At 39.9% G+C, this 24,916-nt stretch overlaps 1 protein-coding gene across 1 annotated transcript; it reads left to right on the top strand.

Moving 5' to 3' along the window:
• The first annotated feature begins 17,133 nt into the window (after window positions 1–17,133).
• C1H11orf58 (chromosome 1 C11orf58 homolog) lies at window positions 17,134–23,884 on the top strand. Its single transcript, XM_058158898.1, has 5 exons — window positions 17,134–17,320; window positions 19,201–19,284; window positions 21,456–21,516; window positions 22,907–23,016; window positions 23,447–23,884. Exons 1-5 carry the CDS (start codon window positions 17,255–17,257, stop codon window positions 23,660–23,662), a joined length of 537 nt encoding a protein of 178 aa, XP_058014881.1. The 5' UTR covers window positions 17,134–17,254; the 3' UTR covers window positions 23,663–23,884.
• The last annotated feature ends 1,032 nt before the right edge of the window (window positions 23,885–24,916 follow it).

Here is a 24,916-nt window from a genome sequence, read left to right as displayed (position 1 = left end):
GAGGGCTGAGTTTTTGCAACATGGTTTAAGGGAAGATGCTGTTGACATTTTTACATTAATTTATATTATTGATCTCTGCAGGGCAGTGAAAATGTAGGAGTTGCTTGGTTTATGTGGCAGGAAGAAAGTATCTTTACAGGTAGCTCTTGGAGGTTTCATTGTGAAGCAGAACACTGCCATTTTTAATTTAGTGTTATAAAGCTCAGAAGATTGGCATTCAATTTCAATTTCAGGGTTCTGTTAAAGTGCTCCTGAGCTGGCGCAAAGTGCATTTCCCCTTTGCCATCAGATAAGAGAGCTCTCATGGCCAATTATTATCATACAGTACAGCAGAATGAGGCAGCAACCAAATGACAGAAAGCTGCAAGACGATATTTGAAACAGCCCAGCCATGTTTAACGGTGCCATCTTCAAGCTGTGCTGTAACAGCAACATTAGCACTTCACGTGGGTTGCTGTCAATCTGTCATGGATGATGATCTCATTGGCCAAGCACTCTGTCAGTGTTTCTTAAATGTCTGGAGACCGCAGAGCCCCAAGCTATTTTTAAAAATCATCTCTTTTAAACAAAGAAAATACAGTGAAATATTGAACAAAACATGTTTGAATAACATGTTTTCATGCCATTTAAAACATGAGGAATAAATCTTAACGGGTTGCATGATATACACTTGAGGCATATATTTCATCCATGTCTGAATTAAGATTTATTAAAGAAAGAGACAGTTTAACCAGACAGAATGGTGGACTCCATCGTTTGCTGTATCTCTGGGGCAATAGAATATGTAGTCTTGTTACCAGCATGGAAGAGGCATCAAATTGCTAGTTCAGGTAACTTTTCTCTCATCTTTTCATTTTTGGATCTTTTATGATTTTATCTTTGTCCCAGGAATTTTCTGTTAGATCAGGGGTGGCGGGGTGGTGGTGGTGGTAGGGGCGGGGAATGTCATAAAAGAGTCAAGAAGGGGACCACAACATGCAACTGAAATCCTACACTCTGTTGTGTGTATCGGGTTTTTTTGATGGCAGGTTACCATGTTGATTTTGTATATATATATTTCATAGCTGAGGTCACCATCTTTGACACCCCTCTTCCAACCCTTCTCTGATAGAGAATTACCAGCTCATTCCCAATTTTTCCTTTTTGAGGAAAGTTATAGAAAAGGTGGTTGGACAACATCTATGGAAGATCTTGGAAGAAACAGATTATCTGGACCTATTTCACTCTGAATGCAGGCCAGGATATGGTACAAGACAGTGCTGGTCGCATTGTTGATTACCTTTGCCAGAATCAGGATGGGGGAGCTCCCTCCATTCTAGTGCTCCTTATCTTTCACTGGCTTTCAATCAGTGGTGGAATTCAATTTTTTTTTTACTACCGGTTCTGTGGATGTGGTTTGGTGGGCTTGGTGTGGCTTGGTGGGCATGGCAGGGGAAGGATATTGCAAAATCTCCATTCCCACCCCACTCTGGGGCCAGCCAGAGGTGGCATTTGCCAGTTCTCCAAACTACTCAAAATTTCTGCTACCGGTTCTCCAGAACCTGTCAGAATCTGCTGAATAGCATTAGCAATGCTGTCAAGCACATGATCCTTTCTGGACTGGTTGAAGGAGTGGGAGGCCCTGTATGCCAGTGGTTCACTGGAATGAAGTAAACAACAGAGGCCTCTCCACCATCTTTCTGTTGGCAGCCAGGGAGAGTGATCACAGTGTGCTTGTGATGGGGGTGGTGGTTTAGGGTGTGGTTTGGAAGATGCTTGAATCGTGTCTGTAGTATTTAGTTTGTATGTCATCTAAGTCTTCGGGAGGTGTATGTTTGTGTCCCTGCTCTGCAGCAGTTATTTTTTTTCTTTACCTCCTTCCTCAGTGGTCAGTTCCACTCAGTTACCATTCAAGGCTGATGTGCAACTTGGAGGACCTTCTGAAGTTGCAGCTACTGGTATGAGGTACTTGATGAAAAGGTGGTGGTGAATGGAGCCAAGAGAGCCTTTGCACAGGTTCATCTTGTGTGCCAGTTGTACCCTTTCATCACAGGAGGCCCTTTAGACAGTCATTCAGGCCTTGGACATCTTACAATTGGATTATTGCAATGAATTCTGCACCGGTAGAATGGGACCCATGTAGTATGATCCAGAGGAGTAGGTGAGCTCCAGTCTCTTCAACTAAACACTGCCATCTTGTGGAATCTAGGAAGCAAGCCTTCTCTGTTCTGACCTCCAACCTCCGGAACTTGTTCTGTCCCCTCCCGGCCTCAACCACGTGAGCTGGCTAAACAAGCCAGTAATTGAGTTCACGGCTGCTATCAGTCCTGGCAGGGAATCTGCAGCTGCCTGCCAAAGTCTCCCTTTTATCTTGGGGTTGCCAGGCAACCAGGAAGTCAGCAGTCCAGGCCGAATGTTCAGCTCACTTCTCCGAGTCAAAGAGTTCAGCTCAATTTTTGCTCGTCACGAAGTAGAAGAGCAGCCAGTGCTGCTTTTATACTCTGTGGGGTGTGGCTCCGTGACTCAGCACTTCCTAGACCCTGCTTCTGTTGTTCCCGCCTCTCCTGCCTACGAAACCTAGGATCCAGCCAGGCCCGATTGCCATCAGCCGGGTCTGGAGGCGTGGCCTTGGGGGGGAAGAGTCAGGGGACGGAGGCCTCGTTATCTCCTCCACCTGGCCTGCCTCTGGCTCCTAGAGCTGAGCCAGGGAAGCCGGTGCTCCAGAGGTAAGTCCTGATGGCCCTTCCCCCTCACTTTCCGAGTCACTTTCTGGCAGGGGGCCTGGCTTGGGGGGCGCAGACACAACAGAACCACAACCCCCAGAAGAATGGCACTGTAGGAGAAAAAGAAGCAGGTGAAGAAGGGGTGGAGTCAAGAGAGGAAGCAGTCTGGAATCGTTATGTTCCCAGAAGCAATCCAAGTCCAGCCCGCCTTGAATTCCATTAACTCTTATCTAGCGCTAATTTAGTGCTGACCATTAATTGACTAGATTCCTGTGTATAAGCTTGAATAATAAAATTTCTTACCTGGAACTTAATGTGTAGTCCTCTTCTTTCACACTGACAGGTGGTCTCCAGAAAGCTTTGAAAACCTGGCTTTGACCACAAGCCTGAAGTTGATATTATTTGTTCAATGTTCCCTCTTTAGTTTGGTAGATTTTGATACCTATCAGATATTGAAGGCTGGGCTGTCTGTTTGATTTAATGTTTTTAGCAGTTTTTATGTTTTGTCTAGTTTTATATGCTACCCAGAATTCACTGGAGTTGGACGGCCAATAAATTTAAGTAAAAATAATTCACCAGAGAATATTCCAACAAACCAAGGTTGAAGAGAAGACCTTTTTAAAGGAAAGAACTATTGAGAATAAAGTTTTCTCTGTATGATTTATGGGACAGCCCATATAAGTGTTGTCCTATCCTTAGCAAAGCAATGTATGTCTCTGTTTGCTACACTTCATTTTGAAAAGTTAACTAGATTTTCAAGCACCATTACTGGACAAAGTAAACAGTTGTAAATGTATCCCTGGAATATTACCAAATTGCAGCAGTTAAATAAATGGCATCATTTCATTTTAGGTTTTATGTGGAAATCTTAAAAATACAGTGTATTCAAATGTTTATATTACTGTGTGAAAATTCTTTTGGGGAAGCCAAACTTTGCAGTCTCTAAATTTCCCATTAAAATAATTATGTATGTATAATATTTTTATGGAGTAAGCTACGAAGAACAGAAAATATGCTATTTTTTATTTCAGTGGGAAGGGCAAGATATGGCAGTATGGGTGGGGGACACACACAAGGACCAGTGGATTTTAAAAACTTTAAACATCTTAAAAGATGAACGAATAAACATTGTATTTTATGTAATTGCAATATGTGTAGAAAAGAAATATGCTAATACAGTGAGTTTTGCACCTTTGACTTACACTTCTAATATACAAACTCAGACAACCTTTTCGATATGTGAAAATCCATGCTTTGGAGACATAATCAAAATCGATTTAAAATATAATAGATGAGGAATGAGGAAAAAGATGCATAACATTTCCATTACGATACAACTGAAAAAATACTCTCTGTACCTTACTCTGTAAGGTAAAGGTAAAGGTTCCCCTCGCATATATGTGCTAGTTGTTCCCGACTCTAGGGGGCGCTGCTCATCTCTATTTCAAAGCCGAAGAGCCAGTGCTGTCCAAAGACCTCTCCTTGGTCATGTGGACGTCATGACTAAACGTCAAAGGCACACAGAACGCTGTTACCTTCCCACCAAAGGTGGTCCCTATTTTTCTACTTGCATTTTTTACATGCTTTCGAACTGCTAGGGTGGCAGAAGCTGGGACAAGTAACTGGAGCTCACCCTGTTACGCGGCACTAGGGATTCGAACTGCTGAACTGACGACCTTTCGATCGACAAGCTCAGCTTCTTAGCCACTGAGCCACGGCATCCCACACTCTCTATAATGAGCAACAAATCAGAAAGACCTCAGTTCAGGAGTTTCCTGAATTGTTCTACGCTAAATTCACTTGATCAGGGAGTTACCCCAAATACCCCAAATCTGGTCAAAGGGTCAGATTTGGGGTATTCTACACTGAGGCCTAAGCTGCTTATCCTCCACACTTTTCCCAGATTTTTCTTAAGCCAACTTCAGAAATGCCAGTCCAAGATCGAAGTGGACGGACAACAGGGCTTCTCTGTTGGTAGTTGGCACCAGCTGCTGGAGAAGAAATGGTAGGTCAGGCATCGAAGCCAATTGGAATTGTATTGTTCCAGCACTCAGGGAGTGGTGAGAATTGGGGCTGCTATTTGAAAGTAATGAACTACAGATAGTGATTGGGTTACAACAGCAATTGGGAAAGGAATTATTATTATTAAGCAACACGATCATAAATTGCGACATCACATAACTACATTGTTCTGAGAGTCCTTGGTGCCATCATTAAGAGACGACCCCCGCTGGTTGTTAAATAAGGATATCCTGTGACTGCGCCTTCTGACTTCCTACCAGCTTCCCCAATGACCTTTGGGAATGAGCTAGGAATCATTATCTATCCTGCACTGAGGAAGTAGTGATAGGTTCCTACAGGCCAAGCTGTAGAACTGCTTTTTTTCCCCTAGCACACTGTTGGTTACCTGATGCTTACATCTGCAGTTTCAGTCCTTCCTTCTCCACTCAGAGGCCATTCCTGCTTCCCATACTGTATTCCAATGAATGTTGTGCATCTCACAGCACACACAGGATTCACCAGAAGAAATCACTTTTATCTGGTGGAGAAATCAGAGTTTGATAATATCTTGTCTTCTCCTACAGTGAGATAAAGGTGGGAGGATGGCAAACATGCAGTTCAGAGAAAGTGTTTTACTTGAGGCCATCGCAGGTTGGACGATCAGACCCGGCAATTACATTTGGCTTTGGTTGAGATATCTATCATCCTTGTATCTATTATGCACACTACTCAAGAAGAGAGCCGTGAAAATATTTGCAGATCCCTCGCATCCTGGACATAAACTGTTTCAACTCCTACCCTCAAAACGACGCTATAGAGCACTGCACACCAGAACAACTAGACACAAGAACAGTTTTTTCCCGAAGGCCATCACTCTGCTAAACAAATAATTCCCTCAACACTGTCAGACTATTTACTGAATCTGCACTACTATTAATCGTTTCATAGTTCCCATCACCAATCTCTTTCCACTTATGACTGTATGACTATAACTTGTTGCTGGCAATCCTTATGATTTATATTGATATATTGATCATCAATTGTGTTGTAAATGTTGTACCTTGATGAACGTATCTTTTCTTTTATGTACACTGAGAGCATATGCACCAAGACAAATTCCTTGTGTGTCCAATCACACTTGGCCAATAAAAATTCTATTCTATTCTATACTACTGAGGCTACATTTTCTCCTTTCCCAATTCGGAGATTAAAAATACCTAGGTTTTGCAATTTAGTTCTATATATTAAATATGCATTATTTGAGAGTCACAAGGACAGACTCCAGTTGGTTGGCATCAAACACAAAATATATTATTTCTGAAAACCCAAAGGTATTTCCTTTGACGTTACAACACAGTATATAAATTACAGGGATTATTTTCATTGTGCTTGGATGAATTGGATGCCGTCTCACATAATCACAACTATTCAGGAAACCTTCCTCAGCTCTGCTACTGGAGGCTGACAAAGGTCCCACAATTTCTTATGACCAAAGGGCAGCCTTATTTGGGAATTGTAACCAAGTTTAACCTAATGCAGAGTGACACAACTTCCCCAAGTGGGAAAAACTGATGATGGAAGGGAGAAAAAGTTTGATACTTCCTTACAACAGGGAAGCCTGTTGCTTAGATAAATAGTTTAAGATTGCATTCTTGGAGCATTCTTGGACTTGGAGCAAAGCCAGAATCTAGTCTAGGAGGATTTTTCCTAGATGGGATCTAATTGGCTCTGTTTCAATTCAAAGGGAGCACAATTTTGGCAGTACATGAAATCAATCGATCAATCAATCCACAAAACCATGATTGCCATGTCTCATTTCAGAGCTCCACACAAGCAGAAATGGCATTTTTTAATGGCACTACTTTTAAAGTGAGTTATTATTAATCAGATGCCTGCCTGGAAGAGAGGGTTTTAAAAAAAAAACTTGGCTGTTTCACAGCGGCCTGGTCAAATATTGAGGATCAAAACACAATTGCTTGAGACGGTTTTAAAAAAATTACAGGAAGAAACCTCCCAGCAAACATTAACCTTTCCTGAATTCCCCTCTAGAGGTAAACTGGGTAACTTCCACAGCCTTGAAATATCTTGAGGGTCTCCACACAACTCTAAGTTTTGAAGTGGTTCTCTATATTATATGTATGTGTGTGCTTGATTTACAAGACAAAAACAATTCACAGTAAGCCAGTACAATCAGGATCTGTTGTCATTGGCATCCTTCAGTCTCAAAAGACTATGGTATCGTGCTCTGGAAAGAGATCCTAAATCAGCAACTAGTGTGAGTAGAAAGGCCAATTTGAGAGTGGCAATCCTTTCTATGCTGAGGGCAGATACATTCTGTCCCCTGCCCAGCCCCCAGATTTTGCTGGTTCCGGGACTGCCTCTTTGCCTCAGCCTGCTGAACAAATGTCTCTTCGAATTGGAGAAGGCCATGCTGCGTCTTTAGCCTCCAAGCTGAACGATCATCGGAGGTCAAGGTTTCCCAGTTGTTAATGTCCATTCCCAGGGACTTTAGGTCCCTTTTGCAGATCTGTTATTATTTGAAAAACTTCTTCAACTGAAAGTTTGAGGTTTCTTCATATCACACACAATCCAAAGATAGCATTTCGGCTCAATGCGTTTCTCAGTGCTTACTAATTCAAGGCTCACAGATAAGATGGCACATTGCAAGAAACAGGCTCCCTGTCTGCACACGGCTACTCTTTGTTTCTTTAGTATATCTCACAAAGGATACCAGGTCTTTTGAAGTCTTGCCAGATGCTTAAACAATGCAACTAATTAAGTAATCAACATGTTTAAAGATGTGTGTCCATGTGGAGCTGGCGGTGGGAGGATCCTGAAGATATTCCTGTTATAAAATAAAAAATATTTTAAAACGTGGGCATTTGGGAAACACTTAGGATATTCTATTTCTAGACCTGTATTAATGATAGCTTAATCCCACTGGGTTTCAGCTATAACAGTTTCAGTACAAGTGTATCGATGTGAGTGCCCTTGAATTCACAGCTTGTTAATTGCTTACACAATAGAATTACAAATCAGCTAGTTCTTTCCTTATGTAAAGAAACTCCAGTTGTGACAGATGAAGTGGCTAATTTTTATGGCACACATTGACCTTTTAAAGAATGGACTGCTTAATGTCTAATCCACCTGTCTCCATACATATTTAAAACCCCATTAAAACATTAACACTCATTCACAGAAACAAATCTTTTTGCTAGTTACATGAAGAATCAGCTATTTCTTCCACTATTCTTTCTTTACTATCTGTATTGTACATAAAGCCATATAATGGTTATGCTTTGCTATTTATTCTGGTTCTGATATCGTCCGGAATTTACCATGTGCAGAAGACACTCAAGTCATTTAATTCCAACATTAAGTGCAGCATAAAATGTACCACACCAGCACTTTGGTATATGCTTCATCTTACCAGGTTTTTCAAACTGAAAATAGATACACTCTTTTTAAGCAACATCAACACTCTACAAGACCATGAATCTGAATCTGAATCTGAGAAGTGGTGAGTAGGATTGCTACTAGGGTTGCTTCGTCATAAGCCTTGGAGCACATTCTTTTTTTTTAATGGACTTAGTTTACTGGAAGTTTTACTTTGTGTGGCAGCAGGCTTGGCTTGACAGATTTGGTTTTCCATGGCTTTTCCACTTAGCTTCAATTATTCCAACTACAATGGCTTCTGGACAAGTTTCAACCCTGCATTTGAAGACATCCTGGAAGCTTCAACCAGTTCATTAGGCTGCTGGTTCAAAAGGGAGATTGTTTTACAGCTATGACAAAGCCAACGTTAGCTATTCTGGTTTAACAATAATCTCTTCTACCTTGGCTGAGAGTTCTTGTCAGCTAGCCATACCCCCTTCTAGTTACTTGTCTGGGTGAAATCTGAGATAAAATATTTTTTGCCTGAATGCATCACTGTCTATTGGCCAAAACAGGCTAACTGTTACACTGAGGCATTTTACTTAACTAGCCAAAAGTTATTTTTTGTTGTTCCAATGGCCCTAATGTTCCTTTCCATTCTGCCTCTAGATTCTAAACCCAAAACTCAGGGCATAGAAAGCTGTGAAATCAGGAAACTGAGTTTATTGAAAAAAGAGTAGCTATTAACTATCAACATCTGTAAGATCAGCTTTCTGCTATAAGATTATACTTAGCTTTGTGCACCTAACTTTCTCTCGTCACTTCTTTTTCTTGACATTTGGTTGATAGTTGAAAGCATCTTTACAGGACCTTTCCTCACATTGCCTAAAAAAATAAAACCTGAATTTTTATAAACAATTTTATTTACAAGCCCGACTAAAGAAGGTGAGTAGAAGTGGGCTAATTTTCCTCACCCACAGATTCTCAGGTCGCTTGGAGATCACAACTCCAGGAACAGAAAAAACTGTGAGGTGACCTTTGTAGTTCCAGTAGAAGAGAGCATCTATAGCATCTATAGCTCATGGTTGACTTGCAGAGTCCTAGGTGGTCTCTGAACTTTGTTTGCTTGTCGTGTTACCGGACTATGTAACATTGTTATTTAATTGGGTAATAAAATGTCTGCAAGCAAACAACCAAACTTTTAGAGGACCAAGGATTTTACCTTAGTAATTCTCTGTACCCATCACAACTTACTTCACAAGGAGCTCAAGGAGCAGATGGAAGAGAGAATCTCTGCTTTCATAGGAGAATTTATTTTGAAAACTTTATTTTGTGTGCTTCTGGAAATAATTTAAAGCCTTTGTATTTTCCTTGCCCAGAAGTATCAGCGCATTTAGGCTCAATGATATTAATGAAATTTTTCCCAGCTATTCCTTTGAAAGAGTTTCAAAGATGCTACTTTTTCCAGGAAAGTTTTATGCTTGTTTATTTCTGTCATGATGCCTGGTGAAAATCTTTTGGTTTTTCAAGGCAGATAAAATCTTGCAGATGTGTATTCATTTTTAAGCTATAGTTTGTTACCTCTGTCTCTGTCTTTTTCTCTCAGTATTTTGATGGCATCACTTCAGTTATATGTAAATTATATATTTATTTTTTGTTAAGTTGTCCCTTCAAAGGTGATTTGAATGGACAACTTTCCGATTTAAGCCATTCTTGTCATTATAGCTACTTGGGTTTTGTAATGGACTGTGAAAGCATCACAGCAACAAGGTACGGTTTCTCAAACAAAGTGCGTAGATTTTCCTAGAACTTGAAAGAAATTAAATTATTTCCTGTTTTTAAAAACTTTTGTTGTTACACCTATAAAGTATTATTAATTTTAGATGCCAAAGTTGTACGTTGTGCAAATCCTGCCTAGATGTCAAAGTGAAAAAAAAACAACTCTAATGAATGGTCTTAGGAAAAAAAATATAGGCTGGTTCTATTAGTTTAAAGACACACAGAAACAGCCAAAGATGACAAACATGCATAAAATTCAAAACACGATGGAAAAGAGAACAGGCAACTGAACCACATAAATCAGTGTTTTGAATCTTATTTCTCGGTGGGTATAATTGTACCTTAGTTTCTTATAATGATTTATTGAGGTAAATATTCTGTATGGTTTAACAGCTACAACTTCAAAGGGTCAGGCACACAGTCTCCCTTATTCATGAAGCAGCTGAAGACTGGCTTGTGAATTAGCTTCTGTGTTCTGGGACTTGGCAAAGTTTGTTTTTGAGATTCTTATAAAGGATTCATATTGATGCAGCTATTCAGATGTGAAAAAATACTGTGCTGTAATGGGCAAAATAGAAAACCTTTATTGTAATTCCTGTGGAAAAAAAAGTAAATAGATTAAAATAAATGATGCAGAATGGCTTTTTCTTTCTTTTTTTTCTTTTTTTTACCAAAAATAGAGAAATGCTCCAAAGTTGTTTTTTTAATTCTTCTTCTCTCAGTCTGGTTGATGGGTAATAGGAACCGAGTAAATTTCTCAGATTTTGAAAAGGAAAAAGGAACTGTGGGTGTATTTTCTAAAAGGTTCACAATGGAAGAAAGAAATGGAGCAGTGATATTTGCATTGAATGTCAAACCACTTTCCAATAGCAATGGCTGTAGCACTTAGACTTATATACTGCTTCATAGTGCTTTTAATGCCGTCTGACCAGAATAATCCAGCCATTAACCAATTAAAAAATTGTTGTGGTCCATGATATATCGATGGCATTTTAATAGTTCTTCGTGTAATTTAAGAAGTCTATTTTGCAAAATATATCTTCTTTTCTATTTATAGTTACAGTGTGGTGATGGCAACAAAGATTTTGCATTTACATAACACCAATAGCCACTCAAGTAATGAAAATGCAATATCAGGCAGCAAGGAATGTTGCTGTTGTCAATTGTTGTCAGTTACTCAAGACGTACTTGTGCGGATGGTTCAACATTTCTTGAACACGAGGGGTCTCTATGATATTTCCTGGCACAACACTGTCCTGCTCCATCTGTCCAGAGTGCCACTGTGACTTCACAGTTGTAAAAGATAGGAAAGGCTGAGAAAATGCAGCATATGAGTTCCTTGCAAGATCTTGTTGTGGCCGAGGCCCAAGTAGTGATTACCAAACACAATTCAGGCCTGAACAACTTATTTTATTAAAACAGCTCAGAATTAATACATTCTCAGTTTAGTCCAAAACAAATCCTTCATAAACAGTCCTGCGGCCTTATCATCAACCTTCGTTGTCTTTGGCAACCTGCCAAAGGCTTTTCTTGGCAAAAAAACCCACAAAGTTCAAGAGACGCTGACAAGGAGCAATGGAATAAACATTGCTTTTCCACAAAGAACCCAAAGGCTCTTTGCTGCTCTTTTATGCCTTATGGGAGTGGCCAATCATCTTCTGGCCTTACTCCCGAGTCGTCCTTTTTGCTTCAGCTGCTCTTGCCTTCTGGCAGCTCTTTTCATGTGTGCACTAGGAACAGGCTCCTCTTGTTCCTCTGCCTCTCTGCTGTCCGCCTCTGGAGGCTCCGGAGTCCGCGCATCTCTCCCAGATGGCCTTGGCCCCATCTCTACCTCCGATGCAGAGCCCTCATCCGGGCCTTCCCCTGACTCCAGGACTGGCCCATCATCCTCCCCAGCCTCCTCATTCTCTGACTCCGCTGCCAGGTCTGCAGGCTGCTGGAGGACCACAACAGATCTCTTGGCAAATAGACTGTGTGTTTTATTAGAAAAGGAAGGTTTTAATTTGGAAAGTTTACAAAATAGTGACCAAAATTCACCTTTTACATCCAACTTGACATTGCTCTGTTCTACAGACCTACATGTCAGACCTACAATATGGGAGGCTCATATTGGTTGCATTACTTAGAATACGTTCTTGGATCAATTTTTTGTAGCAGGTTCTTCCACTGAGGTTTACAAAAGATTCAATGATGTGATGCAGTGGAAGGAAAGCAAATGAGACCCCCATTGCATAAACAGAAGCCATTTCATACAACTTTGGTTATAGCCTTATCAATTAAAGTTATGTCACACAATAGCAATAGCACTCAGACTTATATAGCCCTTTACAGTGCTTTACAGCCCTCTCTAAGCGATTTGCAGTGTCAGCATATTGCCCCCAACAATTCGGGTCCTCATTTTACCAACCTCGGAAGGATGGAAGGCTGAGTCAACCTTGAGCCTGGTAAGATTTGAACTGCCAAATTGCAGGCAGCCAGCAGTCAGCAGAAGTAGCCTGCAGTACCGCACTCTAATCATTGTACCACCGTGGCTCATTTATTATGTTTATCTTGAATTTGTAGCCAATCAATTTAGGTGGACAAACTCAGTATTGAGCAGGGTCAGATAAGTTTATTTTCCCCATTGCATTTTGTATACTTTTGGTACACCACTAACTTTAAAAAGAGCAGGTATGTGCGATATGGACATAAAGTACACTAGATTGAGTCTTTTGCTGTGGTCAGATCATTCCAGATGAGATTCAGTGCTGCCCATTTCTTCCATTATGTATAGACTATTTCTTCCACTTGTGTATAGACCCATTAAGATGGTCCACACCAGGAACTAAATGGATCTGGGTCAAGGATAAAATCTACTTACCTTCCTTACTGGCTCGGAAGTCCACACACATGTGCACATCACATGCACGCGCAGATCTTCTGCGCATGCGAAAAACCTTCTGTGCATAAAACCAGGAAGTAATGACATCCAGGCAGCGGGTGTTGCCGGTGGTTCGGCAATCACTACCAGATTGCCGGACCACCAGCCACAATTAATACCGGATCGCGAGAGCCGGTCAGAACCGGGAGCATTTCACCCCTAATCTGGGTGGATTCCAAAGGGCCCTGGGAGAGTCTTCAGAAGTTTTATTTTGTATCTGGCTTACTCCTGGAATCAGGAAATGGCCAGTGTGTTTGACAGGATTGTTCCCAAGTAACCTTGGGATAAGGATTAAGAACTATCAAACCGCCACCCACATTGGCAGGGCAAGCTACTGTATAATGTATATAAACAGGCAGCAAATGCCACGCTCACCAGCACTGAAGACGTTACCTAGTTGGGTATTGAAATGCATGCAAGAAAATAACAAAGCTCAGAAAGCATCAAGGACTCCCCAGTTTAACAATGAGCAACAACATATATACTCTTCTATTGGTACAACTTTCTCTTTTGGATGACTCTTGGTTTACTGGGTGTCTTGATAAACGGGCATGAAAACTCACCTAGATAAAAGTCAATATGATAGAGCAAAGGTACAAAGAAATTCAGCAGGTTCTGACAGGTTCTGGAGACCAGTAGCGGAAGTTTTGAGTAGTTCAGGGAACCGGCAAATACCACCTCTGGCTGGCCCCAGAGTGGGGTGGGAATGGAGATTTTGCAATATCCTTTCCCCAGGAGTGGGGAGGGAATGGAGATTTTGCAATATCCTTCCCCTGCCACGCCCACCAAGCCACGCCCACAGAACCGGTAGGGGAAAATTTTGAATTTCACTCCTGATGCTAACCCTGCAAAATTGGCTGGACAGATATGTGGGAGATAGGCATACCAGGCCCTATGCCACATAGGACTTTATAGGTACATATAACATCTCTGCCACATGAACTGTATTGGGTGCCAATTTGCTTCCAAGTCCAATTCATGGTGTTGATTATCACTTTTAAAGTCTTTAATGGCATGCGGCAAGATTATCTGAGGGAAGTGTCTTGTCCCAGTTTCATTCCTTGATTAAACACAGAGGGTGTAGTGCAGACTCCACTGGTTTAAGAATTTCAATTAGTAGGTTCTATAAAGAGAAACATTTCTGCTGCTGCCTCCAGAGATTGCATCCAGTGATGCCTGAAGATTGGGGGGCATCTTGTTCCCAGAGTTGAGGGAATCCCCCATTCTTCTGGCCTTCCGGAAGAGAGGTGAGACCTGGCTATACCAATTGGCATGGGGGATATAAGAATGACATGAAACCTTGGGGATGGTTGGTGGCTTGGGAGCATTCCGTCCAGCTTTTGCGGGGGGGGGGGAGTAATTTTTCAACACTTTAACTGTTTTAATATTGTTTTTTACTATATCTCTTTTCAAACCATTCAAAGTCACTTAAGTGACATGGGTGGAGCAGAAATTTGATAAATAAATAAAGCCATGTAACAATTGATTTATGGTCACAGCATTGTTTACCAATATGTTTCTAACTTCAGTTCCAAGTGCTTATTTTAATCTCAAAGTCATGTATGCCTTGGTTCCTAAGTATCTATAGGAATTTCTGTCCAGTAAGAACGTCCCATTGAAAGCTGTTGGTGATCCCCTAGGCCTAAGGACCCACTCCTTGAAATGACCTTCTTCTCAGACTAGCTGATGGTCTTCCAGAAATTCCTTAAGAACCTTGTAGCACTTGGAGAAAGAATTTGTCATAGGTACAGTTATTTCCATCTTTTGCTTTTATGTCTAATTTTTAGAAACCTTTTTCTTGCTCTGCTGATGTTATATACATACGTATATATATTAGAATTTATAATACAATAAAAGTATAAAAGATGAAAAGAAAAACGAAGTGAAAAAAATAAATAAAACAGAATATTTTTACTCCTGCTCTTCTTTCTATGGAGTAATTGCCACTTTACCCTTTCCCTTCCCTTTTTAACCTTTACTGAGCCCTACACCATAAATCTTCAATTCTGTATTTTCTTCTTTCAGCAAAAAGTCCATATAAGGCTTCCAAACTTTAAAAAAACCTAATTGGTCAGCTTTGCCATTTCCACAAGTTTTGTCAGTTTTATGATCCAAGTCTCTCATTATTCTTTCATCTTTGTACATAATCTTGTGTTACTATATATGTTAGTTTCCCATATTTTTTGTCTAGTTCAGCATCAGGAAAGTCCAATAAAAATAATTCTGCCTCCATTATAAAATTAATCCGTATTATCTTTTGCATTGTTGTATGAATTTGTGCCTAAAATTCCATTGCTTTTTGACAAATCCACTATATGTGGGGAAAAGTCCCATCTTCGTTTTCATTTACAACACTTTCTATTCCTGTGTATGATTTTCTCCTGGAACTGCTGGAAATTATGGCAGTATAAAAATCTAAACTATAAATCAATCAATAAATGTTCCTACACACCAGCCAAAATTTTTAAGGATCGAGAATTCCAAGTTCACAACAATGTATCCTGAGATTATGTTCTACTTTATTCAGTTTTTTCTGAGGAATAAGGCAGCCTTGTTTTAAAACTCTCCATAACACTGTAAAAGTAGACATATTGATTTGTGAATGTTGGACTTCTGTTTTAAATATTTTTTTAACAGGGACTGTGGGTTTTGCTCTTGCATTTTACACTGCTTTCCTGGTTTTCCCAGTTTATATTTTTTTTCTAGATTAGTTTTTAGGTTTATATATTAGAAGTCACCCAGAAGATTTTATTTTATGAAAATACGTATTTCTGTAAACTGCAAATAACTTTCTGCTAAATCATACAGTTCAACAATCAACCAGACAACACAAAATTGGAAAAGTGTGCTTCTAGTTGTCTTTAATTTCATATTCATGGCTTAGTCATAGTCAAAAACTGAAGCAAATTGGAGGTGCAGTGTAGGAAAAAAGGGAAAGCAATCAGGTAATAAAACCATTTTACAGGTCAGTACTATACTTTGCCAATACTGACTTCCAAACCTTTGTTGGATCTTTTAACAAATGCTGAAAAACTGTTAAATTACACTATATCCACAATCTATTCAGAAGGTTGTCTACAGAGATTCTGAGTCATCCAGGTCATGGTTGTCCCAAAGGTGCTTTTTCAAGAGGGAACTGGATTTTCTGGTTTTTCTTTGAAGACGTTTCGTTTCTCATCCAAGAAGCTGAAGAATACAAGAAGCTGAAGAAGCTTCTTGGATGAGAAGCGAAAGGTCGTAAAAGAAAATCCAGAAAATCCAGTTCCCTCTTGAAAAAGCACCTTTGGGCTATTCAGGAGATTGCACACTACATTAACTCCTGTATAGAGCCAGACATTTGACCTGGGGAGCAAAAATTCAGTCGAGCTCTAGATGCATAAACGTCTAAATGAAGTTGCTGTTTGAATTTTTGCAGCTTGAAACTTTAGCTTTACTCTTACATTATTGTGTAATACTTGATTTGAATTTAAAGTCACTTCCACTATAATGTGTAAAATAGATTTAATTGCTGGGATATATCTTCCACAGCAACCAGTTTCCTAATAGTTCCTAATCTGAACTATAGGGGAAAATATATAATCTTAATTATTCTGTACCAGCCGCGTGCAGTATCAAGAGGAAGCGCTTTCCTTCTTAAGCCTCAGACAGGACTAGAAGAGAAAGGCAAATTATTTTATAGCACAATCTATTGTCCAAAGCATCTGACAGCAGGACAAGAAGCAATGGATGTAAACTAATCAAGGAGAGAAGCAACCTAGAACTAAGGAGACATTTCCTGACAGAACAATTGATCAGGGAAAGACTTGCTTCCAGAAGTTATAAATGCTCCAACACTGGAAGTTTTTAAGAAGAGATCGGACAATCATTTGTCTGAAATGGTAGAGGGTTTCCCGCGTGAGCAGGGGGTTGGACTAGAAGACCTCCAAAGGTCCCTTCCAACTCCGTTATTCTGCTATTCTTTTCCAAGCAAAATGCTACTAGCTAATTCTAGCCACCCATTTTTGCTACACTTTGAATTGAGAGTCAAAAATGAATTCAACCCCTGAATAAAGGCGGAGGAAGGGGAAGCCCGAAATGTTTATTCAGGGACCAATCGCTGATCGAATTCCCTCCCCGCCTAATTCTTTTATAACCAACCACAAGTGACCCGAGGAGCGCGACGAACGGCGAAGAAAGACCTCCCCAGCTCCATTGCCACAGAGGCTTCCGGGAATTGGAGTTTCTGCCTTTTCCGAGACGGTCCACCGCGAACGTTTCCCCGCGTCTTCGCGAGAGAACTACAACTCCCGAGAGCCCTCGGTGGACCTGCGCCGCCGAATTGTGCTCTTTTTCTTTTTTTTTTTCCCTCTCTCGCGCTTGCGCTGTGCAAAAGCTTGCAAGAAGGCGAGAAGGAAGAGGCAGGGTTGGCGGCAGGAGCAGCAGGAGCGGAAGGGCCGGGAAGCGGCCGTTCACAGGACGGTGGTCGGCCGTCGGGAAGATGAGCGCCACCAAGGAGTCCAAACCCGAGCACGGCCACGGCGTGAAGCGGCCGGCCTCCCCTGATGTGAATAAGGGCAGGGAGAAGTTGGGCGCTGCGGGGCGGGGAGTTGGAAGGGGGATCGGGGCAGGAAGGATTCTTGGGCCGGCGGTGGAAGAAAAGGGGTTCCTCTTCCCATCATCCCTTCTGGGTCGAAGGAAGAGGTGATGGCAGGGATTCCTTGGGTCACTCTTGCCGGTTATGTAGGAGGATTTTTACCACCTGCCATAATACATAGGCTGGTTCAACCCTTCAACCCTGTCCTTCTGCAGGAGGGAAGGACTACAACTCCCATGCTGGGCAAAAGGGAAGGACTGCAACTCCCATGGTGTGCGGGGCAGTTGTCAAGCGATGCATCTGGATAAGAGTGGGTTCAAGAAGGTGGCCCTTCCCTTGCATATTTGTGCTCGAGGGGAAGCCTCGTTTCTGCCAGGGAAATGAAGAATTAAAGAGTTTTTTTTTTCCTGTTGATTGAGAGGCAGAGCACCCCCCCCCCTTGGGCTTCTTAAGATAGTTTATTATCTATCATGATTAATCTGGGCATTGAAAAGCTCTCTGAGAATCAGCCTTTCAGGAGCAAGGCCTTGGCGTGTTGCAGACAGCCTCCTCTTCCCCCAGTGTGAATAAGAGTTGGGAGACAGGCATTGGCATTAAGTCTTGCAGGATAAAAATATTTGTGGTTAAGAAGTAGTCAAAACAATGTGTTGATACAGTGAAAGCCAAACTAGAAAAGTGGGGGGATGGACATGGTGGAAATGCATATCTACTTGCCAGAATAGGTTAGTATGCATATTGTGGAGGAGTTGATTACAGATTTTCAACAGAAAAATCTGAGATGCAACATGCAGCGGGTTATTGCTATAGAATCATAGAAATGTGCTTTTCCAGACTTTGAGGAGCTTAGAGGTACCATCCCAGTTATTAGTTAATGGGATGGCTACAAGTAGATTTTAGTATAAATGTGGATCTGGAATAGGCTTCCTCTATTCCGTATCTTTTCTTTTATGTACACTGAGAGCATATGCACCAAGACAAATTCCTTGTGTGTCCAATCACACTTGGCCAATAAAAAATTCTATTCTATTCTATTCTATTCTCTACTGGACCTTGGAGATCTATAACCAAGAACGTTTTTTTTCTACCAGGGACTGAATATGGTACATGTTTGTACATTGCAATGCTACGCTCTTATGATTTTTATTTTCAGAATGACTTCTAAAGCTACAGTACACACTTTTGGAACAGACTTTCAGAGACAGGAACACTGTCATTTTTTGTAATGTCATATAGCAGCATTGTTGAAAGGGGAAGAGAACTGTTCCTGGCAAGGTTGAAAATAAATGGCGTATTTCAATTAATTAAAGCAGTGCTTTTCATTTAATAATTTCATTAAGATGGATTTATCTTTATTTCAATAGAAGAGAATATTGGTAGCTCAGGGTTGAACTATTGGGTTCTTGGTATTTTTTGAACTTGGTTATTTTCGTGCAGATGTTTCATTATCTGGCTAAGTAGCATTACTCCCCCTCACACTATTCCTCCACTTTTGTAAAACGGAAATTATCCATCTCTTGCATTATTTCCATATTTTGTGTTTGGAGCTATAATATGTATTAGTCATTGGAAAGTGTTGCCAGGCAGTTACTACGTAGCTTTGTTGATTTGAGCTCTAATGCTGCCTGCTAAAAGTATATTATCCAGAATTGGAATATTTTCCTTGTAACCCATAACACTATTTTTTTCTAAACTGGCATTTATGTGAAGTAGATAGACAAATATGGTGCAGCCATATGGAGCTTATTACATGTTTATAGCTGCAATGAAAGTTGTACTATAAATATTTATAGTATCTGTATAAACTGCTTTTTTTCTTTTAATGTGTCTAAAAACTATATTTTGTTTTTCAGCTCGGAGCTGGTAGCTGGGAGGCAGCTGACTTGGGTAATGAAGAACGGAAACAAAAGTTCCTGAGGCTGATGGGTGCTGGAAAGGTAAGCTTTTAACTTTCATCCTAGCAGTATAATGATTATAGAAGGGATTTTTAGTGCACAACTTTCAAAGCAGATTTGCTTGGTTTTCTCTCTCTCTTTTTTTAAGAATACAAGTTCTTCTTAAAATACCGCCATCTAATAAGTAAAATTTGAGAAGTGTAAGTGAAAAGTTATTTCATAAATCTTTGTGTGTCAGAATCAGAATACATGATGGAACAGTTGTGCCAGAATTTCATGCTTTTTGCTTATGAATTAAAATTTACCTATTGGGTGTTTTGTCAGATGTTTTGTATAACTGTGTATGACCATGGAATCTTTCAATTATCTTTCTAAATGGAATTTTATTGCTGTCTCTATCAACTTTATGTGAATTAACTTTTCAGGTCAGGGCCTCTACACTTTCTCAATAATACAATTTCCATTCATTTTGATGTCATTGTAAAGTACTCATACTTCTAACCCAAGTAGTCATCTGAACCATAACTCAGCTAGCACAACTTAATTTTTTAAAGAGCATTAAATAGTACTACTCCGTAGCTTTCCATTTAAACAAGAACATTGGCTTCTAATATACCGTATTTTTCAGACTATAAGATGCACCGGATTATAAGACGCACCTTAGTTTTTGGGGAGGAAAATAAGAAAAAAACTGATTGACAGGTGGATCGGCCTCCCGGAATACCCCCAATCAGCTGTTCCCAGAGGTGAACTTTAGCAACAGGTTCGTTAGTTGTGAGCTCTGTGCATTGCTTTTTTTTTCAGCCTCTGAAACCCGTTTCAGAAGCTTTTTTTCAGCCTCTCAAATGGAGGTTTCAGAGGCTTTTTCCTCTGAACCTCAGTTTCAGAGGCTGAGCAGGGCTATATTTGGATTATAAGATGCACCCAGATTTTCACCCTCTTTTTGGGGGTAAAAAGGTGCGTCTCCGAAAATTACGGTATACAGTTCATTCATTTTTTTCAGTGCATATGGCTGAATGGAAAAAGATATTAACTAATTGTATGGTGAAGTGAATGAATCTTATTACACCCATTCATTGTTACAATTCACAGAGTTTCAATGCAATACCTAATAACCTTGCTTACAATTCTATAGAATATTACTAATAGTAACACTAGTAAAAGCTCATTTATGGAAGAAACCTCACACTTCTAGCATGAAATTGACATGTTCGTCTATTCTTGTTTCCCAGCAATTAATATTTAAAGCATATCTTGGTGGGATCTGGGACAAATGTTGTGGGAGGTGTAAGCCAAATCAGCTAGAAAATATCACAATTCCAATTTTGGTGTTAATAAATGTTTTCAAAGAAAAAAAGTAGGAAAGTTCACTTGCCTTTTTTGAAAAAGCACCTTTGGGTTCAGAGTTAATTATTTTAATTAATTGTTTTTAAAAAATTTTGGTAAGGGTCACTGTCATTTGAAATTTGAAATGAAAGTGGATGTAAATAATTTTCAAAAGGAATTTGTGGAAGTACATTTAAATGGATTTTCTTTAAAAACAAACAAACAAGAATATTTGTCCTGTCTTTCAGTTTATTATCATTGCTGCAAGTAGCATCTAGAAAGCTATATTAAATGATCTTTGTTGTTGTTTCTTTGGCAGAATCATTTTAATTGCTTATTCAATGTGTTATGTCATTCCCCAAATACAAACCCTGGAAATTGTGGTGCAAAATAAGAACATAAGTAGTTGCCTTGATGGATTGGATCACTGGTCTAACAGTCTCTTCTTGTGTTGGTCATCCAAGCACACAAGAAAATCCACTAGTCTCTCATCAGACAACCTTCAGAGACCATCACACTGCCATGAAAGTTAATAGCTGTTGATCCCTGTGATTTCCATCAAGTGGTCCAACTGTTTTTTGTTTGTTTGTTTTTTTGAAGCCAGCCAAACTGATAACAGCACCACATTTCAAGGTGGATGGACATCAGTGGTCACAAAAATAAAAAGCTGAGTTGTGTCGTTTGAGTATGATATGGTTGGTTAATGGCATATGTAAGTCTCCCTTTAGAGTTGTGTGATACTTATTTGAAACATAACTTGGTAATATTGACAAATAATGCTTTGGGGAAAATGGTCCGCAACCTTGAAAGTCCGGGCCATAATAAACCAATCTTTAATAGAAAAATAGAATCATTGTATTGCAATAATAATATATGCTTTCTTCTAGAAAGAACACACTGGACGCCTTGTTATTGGAGATCATCGATCAACTTCTCATTTTAGAACAGGTTAGTTTAACCAAAGTTTTGAAGGGGAATAAGAGTCCGTACACTTGAATTAAACAAAAATATTTTCTAGAGCAGTGGTCTCCAACCTTGGTCCCTTTAAGTCTTGTAAACTTCCTCTGGGAGTTGAAGTCCACAAGTCTTAAAGGGACCAAGGTTGGAGATCCCTGTTCTAGAGAACTTTACCTTTCTGACTGATTTACCCATATGCCATATACATTTGATATTTTGCATGCTCAAAGCCATTTTTTTGGCCACTAACTGCTACTGGCTCTCCATCATTCTTCTGAAGTGCTATATTGCCCCCATGTGTAAGTAGTGCTATAAAACCAAAATAGTCCATGACTTATTGTACCCTGAAGTGTCATGGTACTGTTTGTGCAAAAGGTATCAGAAAGTTCTGTTTATGGGTGGGGTTTTGTCCTCGAACAATATTATTTATTACTATTTCATTCAATACATTATTATCTGTCCCCTAAGTTAAAACAATTAAAAACCTAGACAAAAGAGCTGCACTAAAAACACCCATTGTTGGCCCCAAGAACCAAGAAAGACATGGAGTTACTTCTGAGCAGTTCCTGTATTGTTCCTCACCTGTAGACAGAAATTTTGCCAAACTAAAGCAACTATCTGCATCACTATATACCCTGGGAATAGCAAGGGAGGAGCCTTCTTAACTCTCTTCTTCCCAATCAAACTTTCTATGCTTAATTGCTCTTTGCACTCTGGAATGCAGCCCCTCCCTCCTGGGAATCCAGACTACATTTCACCACACATTAACCCACAACACATCAGGTCCCCCATGGACATACCTTTGGTCCCAGGCCTGAGACCAAAGCTCAGATTTAAGGGCTTTTTGAAACCCCAGGTGGGTGGAGATCATCCATATATCTGGGCAGATGCAGTTCCAGCATCCAGAGAAATTATTTTCCTTGTTAGTTGCGAAGTCGTGTCCGACCCATCGCGACCTCATGGACAAGGTTCCTCCAGGCCTTCCTATCCTCTATCCTCTGGAGTCCATTTAAACTCATGCCTACTGCTTCAGTGACTCCATCCAGCCATCTCGTTCTCTGTCGTCCCTTCTTCTTTTGCCCTCAATCTTTCTCAGCATTAGGCTCTTCTCCAGTGAGTCCTTTTTTCTCATTAGGTGGCCAAAGTATTTCAGTTTCATCTTCATTATCTTTCTAGGTCCTACAAAATGGCAACATTTAATAGAAATATTGTGCGCCCATTCTGCGCTGAGTGGACAGAAACGATGGGAGAGAAGTGACCTTATGCCATTAGAAATAAACTGTTCTTGTGGGTTGGATAAAATATAATGCCACTCCTTTTTTGTTGAAATTCAGGATTTGTTATTTGACTATATGGTAATCAACTTATGTAAACCCTATAGGGGAAGAAGATAAGAAAATGAACGACGAGCTGGAGACTCAGTTTCAGCAGAGTATGGATAGCACCATGTCAGGAAGGAACCGGCGGCATTGTGGGCTTGGTTTCAGTGAGGTAATTTTCCTTTGGCTGAGACAGTGGCCCAAGAGGCCTTCTTTGCCGTATTTCACTCTATACAGTACATGTATTATGTAATTCACTTTGTATTGGCTAGTGGTTAAATAGGACAAACTTTTACAAATCTGCTCATTTTTCATCACTTTACATAGCAGATTTCATCCCTCATAGCCAACATGGATTCCCCCCCACCCCACCTGTAGATGGTGAAAATTAAGCTTCTTTTGCTGTAGCCTAAAAGGGTACTGCACTAGGAGGTGATTAAAGTTAAATGCCTGTGATTATGTTTCTATTACCATCCACAATATATCAGCCAGGCTGCTATTTCTGTATGTATTGATATTGGAAACAAACCACAAAAGAAAAAGATCTGAAAAGCAAAACAAGCTCATAGAAATTTTTCTCTGCATCTGAATCTTTTCTATAGTTGGATGAGGATAAAGAAGAAGCGCCAGAGGAGACGCAAGATTCCTCGGGGTCAGAAAGTTCAGAAGACTCCGAAAGCGATTCCGACTCTGAGCAAGACGAAGTTGCCGAAGACCCACCACCTGCTGAAAAACACAGCAACTCCGAGGACCCGCAAGCCAAGAAAGATGCAAAAAGCAGCTATAAAATGATGTTTGTTAAATCCAGCGGCACTTAGCTGCAGAGTTTAGGCAGAGTAAGCCTTCTGGTTACAGTGCAAAGTCTTGGACTGCTTACGGCACAGCTCTTCCCTTGGTGGTTTTAATAAGGCCTTTTAGAGAAAGAGGAGTGTTTGCATTTGCAGCACCACACCAAGAAGCTATTTTTCTCAGCATGACTGCCCATTTTGTTTTGTAAGATATGAAAATAAAATTGAGTGGGGGATGTACTTAGTTCTCAACCTGCCTTTAGATTCTTCTTCTCTCTTCGTATGCCATGAAGGCCGTTGAATTTTTCTTAAGTTTGTTAAATGACTTATTGAAATGGTATTTAATGTCTTTACGGGTGCTTTATTTTTTTAAAGCAGTTTTTGCTGGGGTTTTGGATGGTATAATTATTAAAAAGTAAGAACGGGAGCTTCTTTTGTCCTGATTATCATCCAAAAGAAACCGTATTGTAGGATATGTGCTGCATTGCATTTTGCAATGCTGTACATCTGTTGAATGCACGTGTGTGAATGAACTGATTTCAAAATTATGTCTAAGCAAGGAATGGCAGAGCAGTCTTTTAATGAAGAGAGGAATCTCTTCAAGAGACATTATGGGTAAATTGCGTTACGCCTATACAGAAACCTTAAATAGGTATGATCTTACTAAAGAAAAAATTAACAAAATAAGGTTTCTTTTCACTCTCAAAAAGAAAATCTTAACTATTGTAAGTTACCTCAGTTTTCTCAGAATTCATTAATTAGCACATTCATTGAAATCCATTGAGTTTAATATGGTTTATCCAAATAAACCATAACAAAGCATATGTATTAAAATATGTGCCTGTGTGTGTGGATTAGTTTGATTACAACAATTTCCTCCAAACTGATGCTCTTCAAATATTGTGGGGCTGTTATATATCTAGAAGACATTCAGTTGAAGAAGCTAGGCTATAGCATTTGTATTCTTTTTACTATAATTTACATAGTAAATATATTTTTGCATAATAGTTCTAGCTGAATCAAAAAATATTTTATATAGTGTACTAGTTCTCAGCATCAGTCAGTATCCTGCTTCAAATAAAATTAGATACATGAAGGCTTCTATTAGTGAAAAAGTATGTTATGGAAAAGTCACAAATTTGTACTTGACGCAAAAGGAACCCCTAATTTATTGTTCACTTAATGCTTATTCATACCCTCTGTGCTAATGTAGCTGTTCTGTTCATTTTGTCTCTCATAATCCTCTCGGTAGCATTGACAGCTCTTCCAAGATTTGCTTTCCAA

The sequence above is a fragment of the Ahaetulla prasina genome, chromosome 1 (assembly GCF_028640845.1).
Source record: "Ahaetulla prasina isolate Xishuangbanna chromosome 1, ASM2864084v1, whole genome shotgun sequence".
NCBI classification, from domain to species: domain Eukaryota; kingdom Metazoa; phylum Chordata; class Lepidosauria; order Squamata; family Colubridae; genus Ahaetulla; species Ahaetulla prasina.
The sequence above is the reverse complement of the archived record's forward strand: the minus strand, read 5'-3'. Positions and strand labels throughout refer to the sequence as shown.

Excerpts from the sequence above, each read along its gene's own strand:
- C1H11orf58 (XM_058158898.1), top strand. The coding sequence starts at position 17,255 with ATGAGCGCCACCAAGGAGTCCAAACCCGAGCACGGCCACGGCGTGAAG. Across the intron at positions 21,517-22,906 it reads AACTTCTCATTTTAGAACAG|GGGAAGAAGATAAGAAAATG; the intron begins GTTAGTTTAACC and ends TAAACCCTATAG. Across the intron at positions 23,017-23,446 it reads GTGGGCTTGGTTTCAGTGAG|TTGGATGAGGATAAAGAAGA; the intron begins GTAATTTTCCTT and ends TCTTTTCTATAG.